We start from the raw sequence: 15,954 nt of genomic DNA, 5'->3' as shown, positions 1-15,954 counted from the left end.
CTAGTTGACTTTAACACTGAAAGAATTAACCCTTAAGTTGCTCACCCAATGATCTCTGCTGTTACAGTTCCAACAAGACTGATAGGCCAGAGGTTGGGGGCTGTAGATTATAGGTGTGGAAATGAATCTCTCCCTGCCCCCTTCTCTCATAAACACACACACACACACACACACACAAACACACCACCTTGTCTGTAGGAAACTAGCACATCAGAGATAAAGATTTGGCATAGTTCTGTAGTTTACTCCATAGTTCTGTAGTTTACTAGGGAAGGTCAGTATAGATACAGCCCAGACCTCTACCACTTCAGTCAATCTCCTCATTTTGTGTAAAGAATAGTTTCCAGCTGCCCACTCCCCCCCCCCCCGGTTCTCTTCCCACCGCTACTTTAAGAGCTCCTAGATGGACCTTTGGCATTGAGGGATAAAATGACTTTGCAATCCTGCCCATCAATCACGGATGGCTAATTGTACTACACTATTTAATAGTGTGGAGCAAGTGTCATTGAGAGCATTGGGAGGGGAGGAATTGCCTATAACCACCAGCCCAATTGTCGTCTTTGTGGTACCTCCAGAGCACAAGAAGGAGACATGTTGTGTTTTCATTTGCTAAGCTAGCCCCTTAGGGGAAGAGGCTTTTCCAGCCGTGGCCTCCTGCCACTTCACTCAACTTTCACCATAAAAGCATCTGTTTGATTTACCAGTTTATATAACATAATAAATCCTTAAATAAACTTCTGTCGAGCTGGCTCTGGGAACTCCTGTGAGGGTGCTTGTGCCAGGTGTGTCAAGAGCAGAATGTCAGCCGCCTTGTGGAGGGGGTTGTATTTCAAGCATTCAGAGGCAATAAAGCACCCCCAGATTCCTTTGGTTCATTGGTAGTGGCTCAGAGTTTGTCTTCCTTCAGTCTGAATTAAATCCTTTCCGATGGCTGTTCTGAAAATGAAGCCTGGAGATGGCTGAGCTTTGTGAAGAAAAAAAAAACAAAAAAAGGAAAGCAACGAATTGGCAGTGTGCATGTAACAATTTTTAGTTACGGTGCTTTGAATTTCCAAGGATAAAGGCGGACAGAACGTGTTTAGAGCAGAAAGAATGGATTTGTTTTAATGTAGCTTTTCCTCTTCGTGGTCAAGCTCTGGGAGGAGGGATCTGGTTCTGCAAGTCTGCAGCGAAAGCTGGCTTTGGGCAGTGCCAACTGGATTATGCCAGTTGGTGTCTGGTTGGCCACTGTGTGAACAGGATGCTGGACTAGATGGGCTTATTGGACTGATCCAGCAGCCAGGCTCTTCTCATGTTCTTATGATGTCACACAGAGATACGATCCCTGGAGCAACTGTTTTTAAAATGCTTTAAATATATATATCAGTATTTTTACTCAATTTTGTAAAACAAACAACATATAGTATTGAAAGTATAGAAATGTTAAAATATTACATTCATAATTTGAAATGGCATAATATCTCAAATATTTTGGATTTTTAAAAGCAAGGCCACATCTACGCTATACATTTAGAATGCTATTATAACACTTTGAACATTTATTGTTTATTATATGCAATAGACTCTTGCTATAATGTGGCTCGCTGAACCGCGGATTCAGATATACCATGGGTATGACAATATCCCCCAAGTAAAATACTGCTTACAGAATGTGGCTTTTGTTATAACGAGGAAGCCCTATAATGCAGTTGTGTCCTTTGTCTTCCAGCTTCTGCATTATAGCGAGGTTCTACTGTATTTATTTTATTTATTACATTTATATCCCACCCTTCCTCCCAGAAGAAGCCCAGTTATGGCTTCTCCCAAGAGATTCTGGGAACTGTAGTTTGTTAAAGTTTCTGCGTTGTTAGGAGACCCCTATTCCCCTCATATTCTACGATTCCCAGAGTTCCTTGGGAAGAGGGACTGATTCTTAAATCACTCTGGGAACTACAACTCTGTGAGGGAAATAGAGGCCACCTTCCAGCTCTTCGCACCCTGAGCAAATTGCAGTTCCCAAGATATTTTTGGGGAAGCCATGGCTGTTAAAGTGGTCTAAGAGTGCTTTACATATATAGTGGAAATGTGGCCTAAGTAGAAGGAAGAACAGGGTGGGCAGTCCACCTAAAGCAGGAAGAATCTATTTTGGCCTGAGGGCTGCATTCCTTCTTGGTCAATTCTTTGGGGGCCACATACCAGTGGTGGGCAAGGGCATGGCAAAAGTGGGCATGGCAAAAGTGGGCATGGCAACCCTCCCATGCACAAATACAACACATACATCCAGCACACTTACAAGCATACTCATGCCTACGCACGCACACGCGCAACTTGGATGGCTGTAAAAGGACAGTACATAAGAACATAAGAAGAGCCTGCTGGATCAGGCCAGTGGCCCATCTAGTCCAGCATCCTGTTCTCACAGTGGCCAACCAGGTGCCTGGGGGAAGCCCGCAAGCAGGACCCGAGTGCAAGAATACTCTCCCCTCCTGAGGCTTCCGGCAACTGGTTTTCAGAAGCATGCTGCCTCTGACTAGGGTGGCAGACAGTAATGTTGTGGCCAATTCAGCAGTGCAGGGTCCCCTTGTGATAGTCACAGCTATGTCCCCTTCTAAGATGATACAACCTTCTAAAATTAAAGAATAATCTGGTCAGGCTTGAATACTGCTTTCTGCTTCTCTTTCACTGTTGCCGTTTGACTGTCCTTTCTCACTGTCAGAGATACTGCTTGAATTACCGAACTCAGTGTCTACACATTTATCTCCTGCTGTTACCAACCTGCTTGATGATGTAGATGGGATTCATCAGGATTCACTACCTCCTCTTCTGCATTTACAAAATTCTCACTCTCCACCGCTTGGCTTTTTGAAGTAGGAACTGATAGGAACTCCTGTCATTCTGACTGGCTCCAATCAGCAGGAAACGACCAGGAAGCATGTTAGAAGACTATTCTCAGTGGCTAACACACTCCTCTTTCATGCTGATTGGCTCATAGGACACTGGAGACAGAGGGACCTTGCTGGGATCTGGCTCCCCCAAAAGTAAGGGGTCTAAGACCCCCTGAGATCCTGGATGACTAAACCCCTGTACAAGAGAATTAGATCAATTCATGGAGGATCAAGATGGCTATTTGCCGCCTCCAGGTTGGAAGTAGTATGCCTCTCAACACCAGTAGCTGGGGAACACCAGTGGGAGAGTGTATTTGCTCTCATGTCTTGGTTGTGGGCCTCCTGTAGGTGTCTGATTGACCACTCTGAGAACATAATGCTGGCTTCCATAGGACTTTGCTCTGATTCAGGAGGGCTTTTCCTATGTTTATATAATAAATAATAATAATAAAATTTAATTTATGTGTCGCCTATCTGGCCGATGGCCACTTTAGGCAACGTACATGTAAACAGTTAAAACACAATGGGATAAAATACATTAATACAATATATAAACAATACAGCAGCAACAACAATACTAGTGCAGGGTAGGAGGCATTTCAGTCATAGAAGTTAACCCTCCCCGGAAATCCCAAAGTCCTGTTGAAAGAGCCAGGTCTTTAAGGCTTTACGGAATACATTTAGGGAAGAGGCGTGCCGTAGATCTTGTGGGAGGGAGTTCCAAAGGGTGGGGGCCGCCACTGAGAATGCCCTCTCCCTAGTTCCCGCCAATCTAGCTGTTTTTGTTGGTGGGATTGAGAGAAGGCCCTGTGTGGCTGATCTTGTCGGGCGGCATAATTGGTGGCGTTGAAGGCGCTCCTTTAGATAAACTGGGCCGAAACCGTATAGGGATTTAAAGGTTAATACCAACACCTTGAATTGGGCCCGGAAGACAACTGGAAGCTAGTGTAGATCGAACAACACTGGTGTGATGTGATCCCGGCGACGACTATTTGTAAGTAGTCGAGCCGCCGCATTTTGTATAAGTTGTAGTTTCCGGACCGTTTTCAAGGGTAACCCCATGTAGAGCGCATTACAGTAATCCAATCGAGAGGTGACCAGGGCGTGTACTACCAGTGGGAGCTGATGAAAAGGAAGGTAGGGTTGCAGCCTTATACACACACTAAGCGTATGTCCACACCATACATTTAGAGTACACCCAACACACAATTCAAGCACATGAGTTCCCCCAAAGAATCATGGGAATTATAGATTGCTAAGGGTGCTGGGAATATGTAGCTCTATGAAGGGAAAACCACAGTTCCTAGGATTTGGGGAGAACCATGTGCTTTGCATGTGTGTTGGATGTGCTTTAAATGTATGGTGTGGATCTGACCTCACTCTCCTCCCTCCCCCCGGCAAATAAATGTGCATGCACATATAAAAGTGCAGGATTGAATTCAGTTGTTTTATGCTTTGTATTTGGCTGTTTTAAAGAATGCTAAGACTGTGCATTATAGTGGTTTTTCCTAATTTTAATGTTTATTATTTTTAGGACAGACTTTTGTGTCCACAAGAATGTGCCCTGTGACACTGTGGGTAAGTAGTCCAAGAGATGGCGTTCCATTTTCATGAGGGCTGGAGAGAATGTGGCCCTTTAGATGTAGTTGCTGCAACTCTCGTCAGCTCCACCAGCCTGGCCGGTGCTCAGGGATGATAGAGTTGTGGTCCATCAATATATCAAGGGCCACAGGTTTCTCAGACCTGATTTGTATTGTCCTTTTATGCATCACGTTTTTCTGTCCAAACTCAGAAACCATTTTCACTCTCACCAATTCCAATATACATAAAACGTTATGTGATGTACTTGAATGTTCACGTTTATTCTCTTTAACTTCTTCTCCGCAACTGGCCAGACCTGGCAATTAATTCCTCTTTGCAGTGGCGTGATTGGTTAACATTGTGACACTGAAAATTGGTTCAGAATTTGAATAACTGGTGTGCTGTAGAGTTACATTGTTAAGGCAATCGGCATTTTGGGTTAACTCTTGCTATATTGAGCTATTGCTAATTGTAAACAAGAAATGAACAACCCAAGAGTGAAGGTTACAAGGAATTAAACAGAGTACGTTGAGTGACAATACAAGGTAGTTAGGGGGAAAGATGTATTTGAGATTATCTTGCACTGCTGTATCCAAACCCTGTGTTCATGGAGGATAAGGCTATCAATGGCGCTCTGTCTCCATAGTTGGAAGCAGTTTGCCTCTGAATAATAGTTGCTGGGAAGAGGGGAGAGTTGCTGTTGCGCTCAGGTCCTGCTTGCGGGCTTCCCATGGGCATCTGGTTGTCCGTGATGAGTATAGGATGCTGAACTAGATGGACCATTGGCCTGATTAAGCAGGCTCTTTGTACGTGCTTTTGTTTTTATGTTATGTTCTTTGGGACCACATTGGGCAACCCCCCAGGGGCCACATGCCAGTGATGGGGAGGGCCAGAGACAAAAGTGGACAGAGTAATGAATGTGATTTTTACCTTTGTTCAGTAGAATCATAGAATCGTAGGGTTGGAAGGGGCCTATAAGGCCATCAAGTCTAACTCCCTGCTCAGTGCAGGAATCAGTGACCACTTTGGACAGCTCCTTGAAAGTTCAGAGTAAAACCTGGATTGGATTCACTGCCCCACCGACATCGAAGCCACCAGCCTCCACTGCTCTGCTCATAATCAATCTGTTTATTTTTTTAGAAAGCATACACTGTGATACTGAAGGATCTTTTTCCCTTCTGTATGGTGGCTAGGGATAAGGGAAAAATTCGACGGAGTTGGCATTTAAAGGCAATCCTACGTAATTCACACTTTAAATATATATATATATATATATATATATATATATATATACACACACACACACCTGACTCAAAACACAGCCATCCTTTGAAATTGGCGCTGACAGCAGGGATGGGGGACAAATCTTATTCAGTTTTCATATGAAGGTAAACCTAATTCACACTTTCTGAAACAATATGTGAACCAAAACACAACCATCTTTTGAAATTTCCACTGCTTTGCATTTAGCGATGCACTTCTCCAGCCAAGTAATGGGTACCAAAATGCACATACTAGGGTAAAGTGTGCTTAAAAATGCATATATAGTGCCAATAACATGCAAAAAAATTCATTATTTTAGGAGAAATTGTTTTGCAAAAATGTGTTAGGAGAAATTGCATATAAAAAGGTGTGTGTTAGGAGAAATTCTCACTCAAATGCTGATTCATTGTTCTGTGGACTTAAAAAAAAAGAATTTGCAAGCTGATGTGGAAAACTGAACTTAAGACTGGAAAAATGAGAACCTGAGAGGAACCAAAATTAACAAATGTGCCCATCGATAATGGTGACACTGTTGGAAAACAGAAACAGGGAAATCTGTCCCCACACCCCCACACTATCCACCAACGTCCAAATATTTGTAAGTGCTGTCTTTGTTAAGCACCTAATGTGTGCCTAGGAGTGGCAATGCCAAACAAATCTGGAGATCAGTCTGGAAGATTAAATTCATTGCATAGGGGGCACCCCTTGAAATGGACAGGTGAGCATCAAACCTGTCCATTTACTAGAGCCACATCTGGATACAGCAGAATCCTGATGGCCATAATGGTTCTGAATGCTACTGGGGTAAAGAAAGAAACCTTGCAATCCTCATTTGTATTTCAATTGTATGAAGTGCGTAAATTATGCAGTTGTTTTTTGTAAGTCTGCTTGTTTGCTCCAGTAACAATGAATGGAGGCTCTAACGTTGATTCATGTTTTTAATTATGTTTTTATGGTTGGTTTACTCGTTTTCTTTTTTATGTGTTGTGGTCTGCCTTGATATATCATTACAATTGTAAATAAATAAATAATAACTGAACTTCCAACACACACAATACTTCTTTTAAGTATAGAATTTTTTTTATCGCTTGCAGGTTTTTGGTTTGTTCTCATAAAACAGGATTGTTAAGGCATATAGCCAAGTAGTTATCAGGATTTCCCCAGCTCAGATGTCACCTGAGCAGATAGCCTTGGGCAAGCGACTGTCTCTCAGCTCCCACCCCCATAATATATGGTATATTGCCCTAACATAAAGGGCTGTTGCAAGAAATATTGAGAAAATGTATGTGAAGTGATTTGAACACTCTAAGGAGCTACGTAATGCTCAGATTATTAAAGCGGGTTACTCAGTCTACATTTTTGGCATTCCCATTACCAAATTCTATTTTGCTGGGGTTTTAACTCCCCCCCCCCGATAGAGCTGAAAGCAAACTCATGAATTTCATATGTATGTTGGGAGTGAAGGGCATTTTGTGGATATGTCAGGCTAAATGTTAGAATGGAAAATGTGCTTAAACACGATAAAATGTGTGTTGAATGGAAAATGTGTCCACATGATAAAATGTGCGTTCAATGGAAAATGTGTCCACATGATAAAATGTGCGTTGAATGGAAAATGTGTCCTTGTGCACATTGATCAGAATTCATGGGAATATGCACAAGCACATAACTATACTGTGAAGAGAGAATTGTGCACATTCCTTGGTCAATATGCATAGACTCCAAGAGAATGTGTATATTGTAGTATGTGCATAGCATACATCAACAGCATACACAGGGGATTTTGATCATTGCATGAGCAATATGCATTGGGTTGTATACAACTAAGTCCTACTCAGAGGAGACCCATTGAAATTAATGAACCTAAGATAGGCATGTTTGTTATTTTCAGTTGGTTTACTCAGATTAGGACTAGCATTTGATACAGGCCATTGTCTCCAAGTGATGTCATAGAATGTGACATCATCCATGGAATGAAGGTCATCGTAGACTTAGGGCGTTTCTGTGGTATACGATTTATTTACACATGTATACAGGCTGAGCATAAAATGGAAGGCTTACAGCATTAACAATCCAACAAATCCTGCTCCCCCGTTAGATTTCTAGGGGGCTCCCCAATGCCACAGTACTGGATTCATCACAGAGGACAAGCCAAACTTCTGTCCAACTTCAGTCCCAAGACTGTCTTTGGGGAAGGGCCGTAGCTCAGTGGCAGAGCGCCTGCTTTGCATGCAGAAGGTCCCAGGTTCAATCTCTGCCGTCTCCAGGTAGGGCTGGAAAATCCTGGAAAGCTGCTACCAGTCCACACAGACATTACTGAGCTGGATGAACCAAGAGTTGACTCAGCATAAGGCAGCTTTCTATATTCCTATACTCCTATGCTTGTTCTATCTCACAAACTCACAACTCACAAACCCTTGACGTCATCACCTCCAGCCTGGAGAGGGAGTGGGAAGCATGGCCCCCTTCTGCTTTCCTTCTACACGGATCTTCCGCTAGTTAGTTTCTGTAGCATCCCATTAACCTGCTTTACATTACAAAGCAGATACTTAAGAAAACGGGCAAATCCATTTGCTTAGCAAAAAAACCTGGTTTGACCATTTTAGCAGTCCCCTTTTTGTGCAGATGCTAAACTCAAAGCTATAAAATCACAGGCTTGGAGGGGACCCCAAAATGCACTTAGCCAACTCCAAACTTATTTCAGTATGGAACCATTTCTAAAAAAACACCCCTTGGTCACTTTAGATACAGTGGCAGAAGGGTTTACATCCAGTCCTGGAGTCTTGAAAACATTGAAGTGACTGGAGACACAAACTGAGGTTAGGATAGGATTGTTGACTATCTGTCTTTAAAGAGGCTTGGATGTGACGGTTTGTTCAGAGCCATGGCAGCTGGTGGCTCCATGTCAGTGGGGCAGCCGGCTCCATTCTGTGTTTTCATCTGAACTTTCAAGGAGCTGTCCAAGGTGCTGAAGCTGAAAGTTTGGAGTAGAACCTGGAGTGGATTCTTTTCCCCCACTGACATGGAGCCATCAGCCGCTACTGGTTCAGACTTGGGTTTGTGCTTTTTTTTTAAAAAATCTGTGTTTCCAGTCAATCTGATTTCTGAGTGGCACTGCAGCCAACATCCTGTCCTGGAGTTTGCAGTGAATGCAAACATAAACTAAGGACAGGAGAAGAAAGACTGACTAGCCATCAACTGCTCCCCCCTTCCCCGAAAGTGCTCCGAGTTGTATTTTCCATAATCCCAGAGTTTAGCCTTGTTTCTCAACCTGTGGGTGCTTGGAGCCAGTTTGCGTTCTGAGAGGAACTGATGAGTAGAACTCTGTGCTATAGTGTGTAGGCAGGTTATTAAGCTTTCAGGTTCTTCTGCACAATCACTAGTTACAGATGCACATTCTCTGACATAGCATAAATATAATCCTTATGAATTAGCAATGTATGAAATTCCCTGTCACAATTTGCTGACATCACTTGGATGCCATGTTTTATATTGACTAGACAATGCACGGAATCCCTTAAAACGAATTCACATTTTCTGACATCTCATAGAGATTGTGCACATTCCCTGGGCAATGTTCAAAAAGATGTACTTATGCTGCCATCATATGCAAGCTATCAGATATCTCTTGGTGACTATTTATATTGCCCGGGCAATATTCAGATGTCCCTATTAACCAGAGGCTATATATCATGTATATACATAATGGTATATACATATAGTATACCTGTGTATATTATCCATAATGGGGAATTGTTGTAGCTCAGTGGTACAGCATCTACTTTGCATGCAGAAGGTCTCAAGTTCAATCCCTGGCATCTCCAGATAGGGCTGGGAGTGTCCCCTGCCTGAAACCCCAGAGAGCCACTGCTGCCCATCATTATAGACAAGATAATGCAAGCTTGTCAGCCAGTGGACTGACCTGGTATAAGGCAGCATCCTGCGTTCCAAATGAGCACGATTCCCTCTTCAGCTGCCCAGAGACCTTTTTATGTAATGGGGCAGCATGCAAGTATTTTAAAGAAATGAACAAGACACAGTGCTTCGGTGTGCACATTTCCTATGCTGAATACGTACAGTGGTCAGTGTTTCTGTACCATCTCCATTCAACTTGTATTAAGCAAGATAACCAGAATTATATATTTATTTATTTAAAATATTTCTGTCCTGCCCTTCTACCCTACAATAGGGCACTCAGGGCAGCTACAATAAAATCACACACATATATAATAAAATAAACTATAAGACATTACAGTAAATGTATAAGATACGATTAAAATACATAAAAGGCATTCTGCACATACATGCGTGAAATGCATTATGCATACACATACAAACATACAAGTGTATATATATATGTGCGTACACATATAAGAAAGTGAGAATAAAAGAACTGAAAAGATAAAAATAAAAGATGAAAAACTTAAAACAGTGTCAGGCTGACCCTTTGAATTATCAAAGGGATGGAGCTACTCCCCTATGGGGAAAGGTTGCAGCATTTGGGGCTTTTTAATTTAGGGAAGAGGCGAGTAAGAGGTGACATGGTAGAAGTGTATAAAGTTATGCCTGGCATGAAAAAGTGGGTAGAGAGACGTTTTTCTCCCTCTCTCATAACGCTAGAAGTCGTGGACGTTCAATAGAGCTGAATGTTGGAAGATTCAGGACAGACCAAAGAAAGTATGTCATCGCACAGCACATAGTTAAATGATGGGAGTCACTCCCACAAGAGGCAGTGCTGGCCACCAACTTGGATGGCTTTAAAAGAGGATTGGACAAATTCATAGAGGAGAAGGCTATTAGTGGCTACTGGTCATGATGGCTCCACTGTGCCTCCATCGCTGGAGGTGGTATGCTTCCAAATACCAGTTTCTGGAAACCACAAGAGGGGACAGTGCTCTTGTGTTCAGGCCCTGCATACTGGCTTCCCACTGGGGCATCTGGTTGGCCACTGTGAGAGCAGGATGCTGGACTAGAGGCAACACTGGCCTGATCCAGCAGGCTTCCGTTGTGTTCTTATGCTCCTAATGAGATTCTGCACAAACCAAAGTACCTTCTTGGAAGCTCTGATTGCTGGAGGGGGAAAAAATGGCGCTAGGCAGCTTGCATTTTGTACATTTGCAGGGTGTCTTTGCTGGAGTGGGCTGATTGGGGAATGGGATTCAGCTGCCAAGGCAGCTTTGAAGGTTACATAATGACTGAACTGAGCTCAAAAATGGGAGAAAAATATGTAGGTATGCATATGCGGGGTCAGACTGTGCTGGCTGCTCCAAGAATCTGAACAGCCACATTTGTGTTGGAAGAAGTCTGCTGGCATTTTAACGTGTTTGCTCAATTGGTTACCTGGCCTCTAAGGACAGCTGAATTCTTTCTTTATTTGAAGAAAAAGAGAGACAGAGAGGAGGAGGATTTAAGTGGAAAGACATGCAGATTTCTAGCAAAGGTATTAGAGGCAGAATAACTGCAAAGAACCCCCAGTCCCCCCTCCCCCTCCCAGTGTACTGAAATGAAGAAGGCCTTGCTTTTATGCAGTTCAGCATTCCCTGTTGACAGAAGCTAGTTAAACCGTCTGTGGGCTGCGGCCGTCAGCCCTCGGCCATGTCTCTCGTGTTGTGACTTGAATCAGTTCTCCTGTTTCCTGCTGAAATCTCTGTTCCAGCCTTGCTGCTCTGGAGTGAGCCAAACAGTGAGAGTTCAGCATCTAGCTCTTAATATCCTGTGGATGAAGACTGGATGAGATGTGCATGGCTGGTCAGAATGTAGCCTTATTTTGTAGGCCAGCTGCCATATAACCCTTTGCAAGTTTTAGGGCAAACTCTCTGTGGAGTCCCATTGCCCCCACCCCATCCCGGAATGAAGATGCGAGAGACAAATTGGGGTCCAAGGGTCACAACTTTATAGCGATAACAAGGGCCTGCAAGGAGATAATCTTAACTTTGCTGTTTCCTGTGGGCGTCTCTAACTTCAAGTTAAAATTGGAGAGCTTCCTTCCTGCTGGCTCTCCATTTAGGTGACACTAAGCACTGGATCTGGAAATAAACTATTCTGTGCCTTTCTTCACCCGCTTGCATTCAAGGCGAGTCGAGAGCGGCACCTGAATGCTCTATCCTCCCACACTGGTCAGTATTCAGATGAAGTACTTATAAAATAAGCAGTGTCATAAGATATGCTTCTCTTATTCTCTACCATAGGAATGTGCATTTGTTAAATTTGCATCCCATATTTCCATCAAATGGCAATCAAGTGGCTAACAGCAATAAAATACAAAGTAAATGCAAAGTAAGACAGGTAAAAGCTTCAACAAAATCAATCTAAACAACCAGTTGAAACCAGTTACTGCATATTTACAAGTCAGCTTATGACCCAAAGGCCTGACTAAATAAAAATGATTTTGCCTGCTGGGAGAAGGTCACCAGAGCTGGAGTTGCTGCGATTCCTTTGACATAGAGTTCTAGGCCTGGGAGCAACCACGAAGAAGGCCCTTCCTGCCAAATGTGTGTCAGATTTTGGAGGGACAGAAAGAAGAGCTTTTCCTGGGGCTTTAAAACCCAGGCAGATGTGCATGGGACAATGCAGTCTTTCAGATAACTTGACTCCATGTTGGGTCTAGCTTGGTAGGTCATAATCAGTGCTATGAATTGTGCCTGGAAACAGGCTGCTCATCAGTGAAGCTGTTGGAACATGTGAGTCATGTGCTCCCTACAATAGTATAACTGGTTGTGATCAGTAGTTTGGCTGCAGCGTTCTGAACCCGCTGACGTTTCCAAACACTCTTCAAAGGCAGCTCCATGTAGAGCACATTGCAGTAGCCCAAACAAGATGTAACTGTCATGAGCCCCTTGGAAAACTCTTGGCAGAGTGGCTCTCCCTGCTATGACATATGTGTGCATCATTTAAAAACAAAGGGGTGCATCCACCTAAGTTCCACTCACCCATTGAAATTAATGAACCTAGGTTGGTCATTTCTATTAGCTTCAGTGGGTCTCCTCTGGGTAGGACTAGTGCTACAGCCCAAACAAAAGGTGGTTTTTAGCCACATGCAAATCTCTGCCAATTTTATCAATGGATTAATCAACAAAAATTCAGCACTCACCGGAAGTTGTACAATGAAGTTGCCAGATGCACCTCGTTGGGGAGGGAGTTCCATAGCTTAGGGGCTGCCACAGAGAAGGCCCTCTCCCAGGCCACCACCCTCCAAACTTCCAAGGGTGGCAGAACTACCAAAAAGGCCCCTTCTGCTGATCTCAACACGCAAGAAGGTCTGTAGGGAAGGAGGCGGTTTTCCAGATATTTGGGACTTAAATAGTTTAGGGCTTTCGACACTACTGTGAGCACCTTCAACTGAGCCTGGAAACGAACTGGTAAGCAATGCAGCTATTTTAAAACAGGGGTTACATGCGTTCTAAAGGGAACCCCAGCCAGAAATCTGGCTGCTGTCTTTTGGACCAGTTGAAGTTTCTGAGTCATTTTCAAGGGCAGCCCCACATAGAGTGCATTGCAGTAATCCAGTAATAGCTGTCCTTTCCTAGGAGAGGGAACTGAGGTATTCGTTTTCCCTCCACCCTGGTAGAATCTTTGAAATAAACATTTTTAGCCTTTACGTGCCTTTTTCAGTAAGTTTTGGCATGCAACATAGTGTCTATAGAAAGCAACTTAATTCCAATTTCATTCTAATTTCAAGCAAACCCTTTACATATCTCAGAAAGCAGGCAATCATATATGCACTTGGACTGGCTGAAGGCACAAGCCTAACTGATGTCCAGCTAAGGACATTCAGCCAAACAAATGTCAACAAAGGCTGTTTGGAACCCTTCCTAGCTACTGGGTGTGTGAGGCATGATGAGGATGGAATAGCTTAAGAGCTGGAGGCAGGATGTTCCATGGAGAGAATTGCAACTCCTGGAGTTTATGATGTTGCCAAAGTTTTAAAAGAAAGGTCTAGTAAGAGCTGGAGTATATTGAAGGAAAAAAAGATAGTTGTAAACACTTCTCGGAGATCTTGAGCCTGAAAGAGCACTTGCAGGGCCAAGATGCAAATATTTCCTTCTTATTGTTAGTTTTTAAAAACTCAATTTCTGTGCATGTTTACTGGTAAGTGAGGCCCACTGAGTACAGTGGGACCGACTTCTGAGTAAACATGGATGAGATCGGCTTGCACAGCTGCAGTCCTCACATTTCTCTGTAGAGATGGAAGAGAAATGTGATTCAGTTCGCATTTAAAGGCAAACTTACCAAATTCACTGTTTCCAAAACAATAGGCGAACCAAAGCGCAGCCCTTTGAAATTTGCACTTTTACGAATTTTGCAATACAGGTCTCCAGCCAAGCAAGGTATACAAAAATGCATATATTTGGGTACAGTGTGCCTTTAAATGCATATATTAGCCAAAATAATGTACAAGAATGTGTTGAGGGAAATTGCATACTTGTAATTACATTGCTTGGAAAATGTGCATATTTGTCAAAATGGCATGTAAAAATTTTGTTTTAGGAGATGTTCGCTCTAACAGTTGGGAAGTTTTTCCTGATGTTCAGCCGAAATCTGGCTTCCTGTAACTTGAGCCCATTATTCTGTGTCCTGCACTCTGGGATGATTGAGAAGAGATCCTGGCCCTTCTCTGTGTAACAACTTTTCAAGTACTTGGATAGTGCTATCATATCTCCCCTCAGTCTTCTCTTCTCAAGGCTAAACATTTGTGTTTTGCAAACAAACAGTAAATCTGTGCAAAGCATTACCAACTTTGTGAAGACAATATACTTTTTCCCTCCCATGGGCAGTATCCAATGTATTTCCATCAGCACAAGGATTTCTGCTTGCGCAATGAAATGTTCTCCCTCTCTCCCCCCTCTGCACACCCTCTTGGGGTTATCCCAACTCTCTGGAGCAGATTTGGGGAGGGTGTGGGGCATGTGGAAGGGGGAGAAAGTCCCATTGTGCAAGCAAAAACCCTTTGCTGACAGGATGCACTAGTTTAATACCTCCCCATGTTGTTTCAGCATTCTTTTTGATTTGCTTTGTTTGGAATTAGGTCCAGTATTTGTACTTTAATTCTGTAGTGAGTCCATTGAGCTCAGTGCGCCTATCTTGATGGTTTCATACAGCTATGAGCAGTCTCTTTGGTCTGATTGTGTTTGCTTTGAGTCTCTTTATGCCCCTAGCAAGAGCTTGGAGGAGATACAAATAATGTATTAAATAACTGTAGGCCTGTGTTAGTAGTGCAGCTCTTTGACTCTTACTGTATGCCACAGGAGTGGTAAGGAAATACTATGCTCCAATTACTTATGAGAAAGCAATGTTAGAATTGTTGCATTTATTTCTGAGAGCAGCAAAGGAGCATGAAGGTGTTGAAGGCGCTGCTAGGATTCTTCATCACTTGTGATTTTACTTGGGCTGCAAACTGCTAGTTTTATTCAGCAAGAGCACTTTCTGAATAGCAGAGCTAAGGGGGTGTTTGCTACGTCCCTATTTGAGTAAAGAGGACCTTACATCAGTGGTACATGCTCTGGTAACCTCACGTTTGGATTACTGTAATGCGCTTTACGTAGGGCTACCTTTGAAGACAGTTCGGAAGCTACAACTAGTGCAAAATGCGGCAGCCAGATTGCTGACAAGGACCAAGCGGTCCGAGCATATAACACCTGTTCTGGCCAGCTTGCACTGGTTGCCAATATGTTTCCGGGCTAGATTCAAAGTGTTGGTATTAACCTATAAAGCCTTATACGGTGCGGGACCACGATACCTTGCGGAACGCCTCTTCCGATATGAACCGGCCCGTGCACTACGTTCTGCTACGAAGGCCCTCCTCCGGGTTCCAACTCACAGGGAGGCCCGGAGGGTGATGACAAGATCTAGGGCCTTCTCAGTGGTGGCCCCCGAACTATGGAACAGTCTCCCTGAGGAAGTACGCCTGGTGCCGACTCTGCTTTCCTTCCGGCGCCAGGTTAAAACCTTCCTATTCTCTGAAGCATTTTAAGTTACATTGATCTAATTTTAATAATGTTTATTGTATTGTTGATTGTATTTTAATATTATTTTGTTATTCATTGTATTTTTATACTATTTTATGTTCACCGCCCAGAGAGCTATCGCTAGTCGGGCGGTATATAAATTTAATAAATAATAATAATAATAAATAATATATACACACACACACACACACACACATTGGTGCGTTAACTGTAATAGGGAATGCAAATCTTTCCAAGGTTTGGAGAGGTGTAAAGTGATTGTGACAACTGGTACTGTCAGA

General features: G+C 43.2%; 1 protein-coding gene across 3 annotated transcripts in view; it reads left to right on the top strand.

Annotated features, from left to right (window-relative positions):
- The window catches only part of ADAMTS17 (ADAM metallopeptidase with thrombospondin type 1 motif 17), a 207,083-nt gene that overhangs the window by 43,849 nt on the left and 147,280 nt on the right, over nt 1–15,954 (top strand). For all 3 annotated transcript variants that reach the window (XM_061595291.1, XM_061595290.1, XM_061595289.1), the window contains exon 7: nt 4,399–4,442. In XM_061595291.1, the coding sequence (XP_061451275.1) occupies nt 4,399–4,442 (44 nt within the window). The remainder of the gene's footprint in view (nt 1–4,398; nt 4,443–15,954) is intronic.

Source organism: Rhineura floridana, chromosome 14, assembly GCF_030035675.1.
Source record: "Rhineura floridana isolate rRhiFlo1 chromosome 14, rRhiFlo1.hap2, whole genome shotgun sequence".
Taxonomy (NCBI): domain Eukaryota; kingdom Metazoa; phylum Chordata; class Lepidosauria; order Squamata; family Rhineuridae; genus Rhineura; species Rhineura floridana.
Note: the sequence above shows the minus strand (reverse complement) of the source record. Positions and strands in the feature narration are given on the sequence as shown.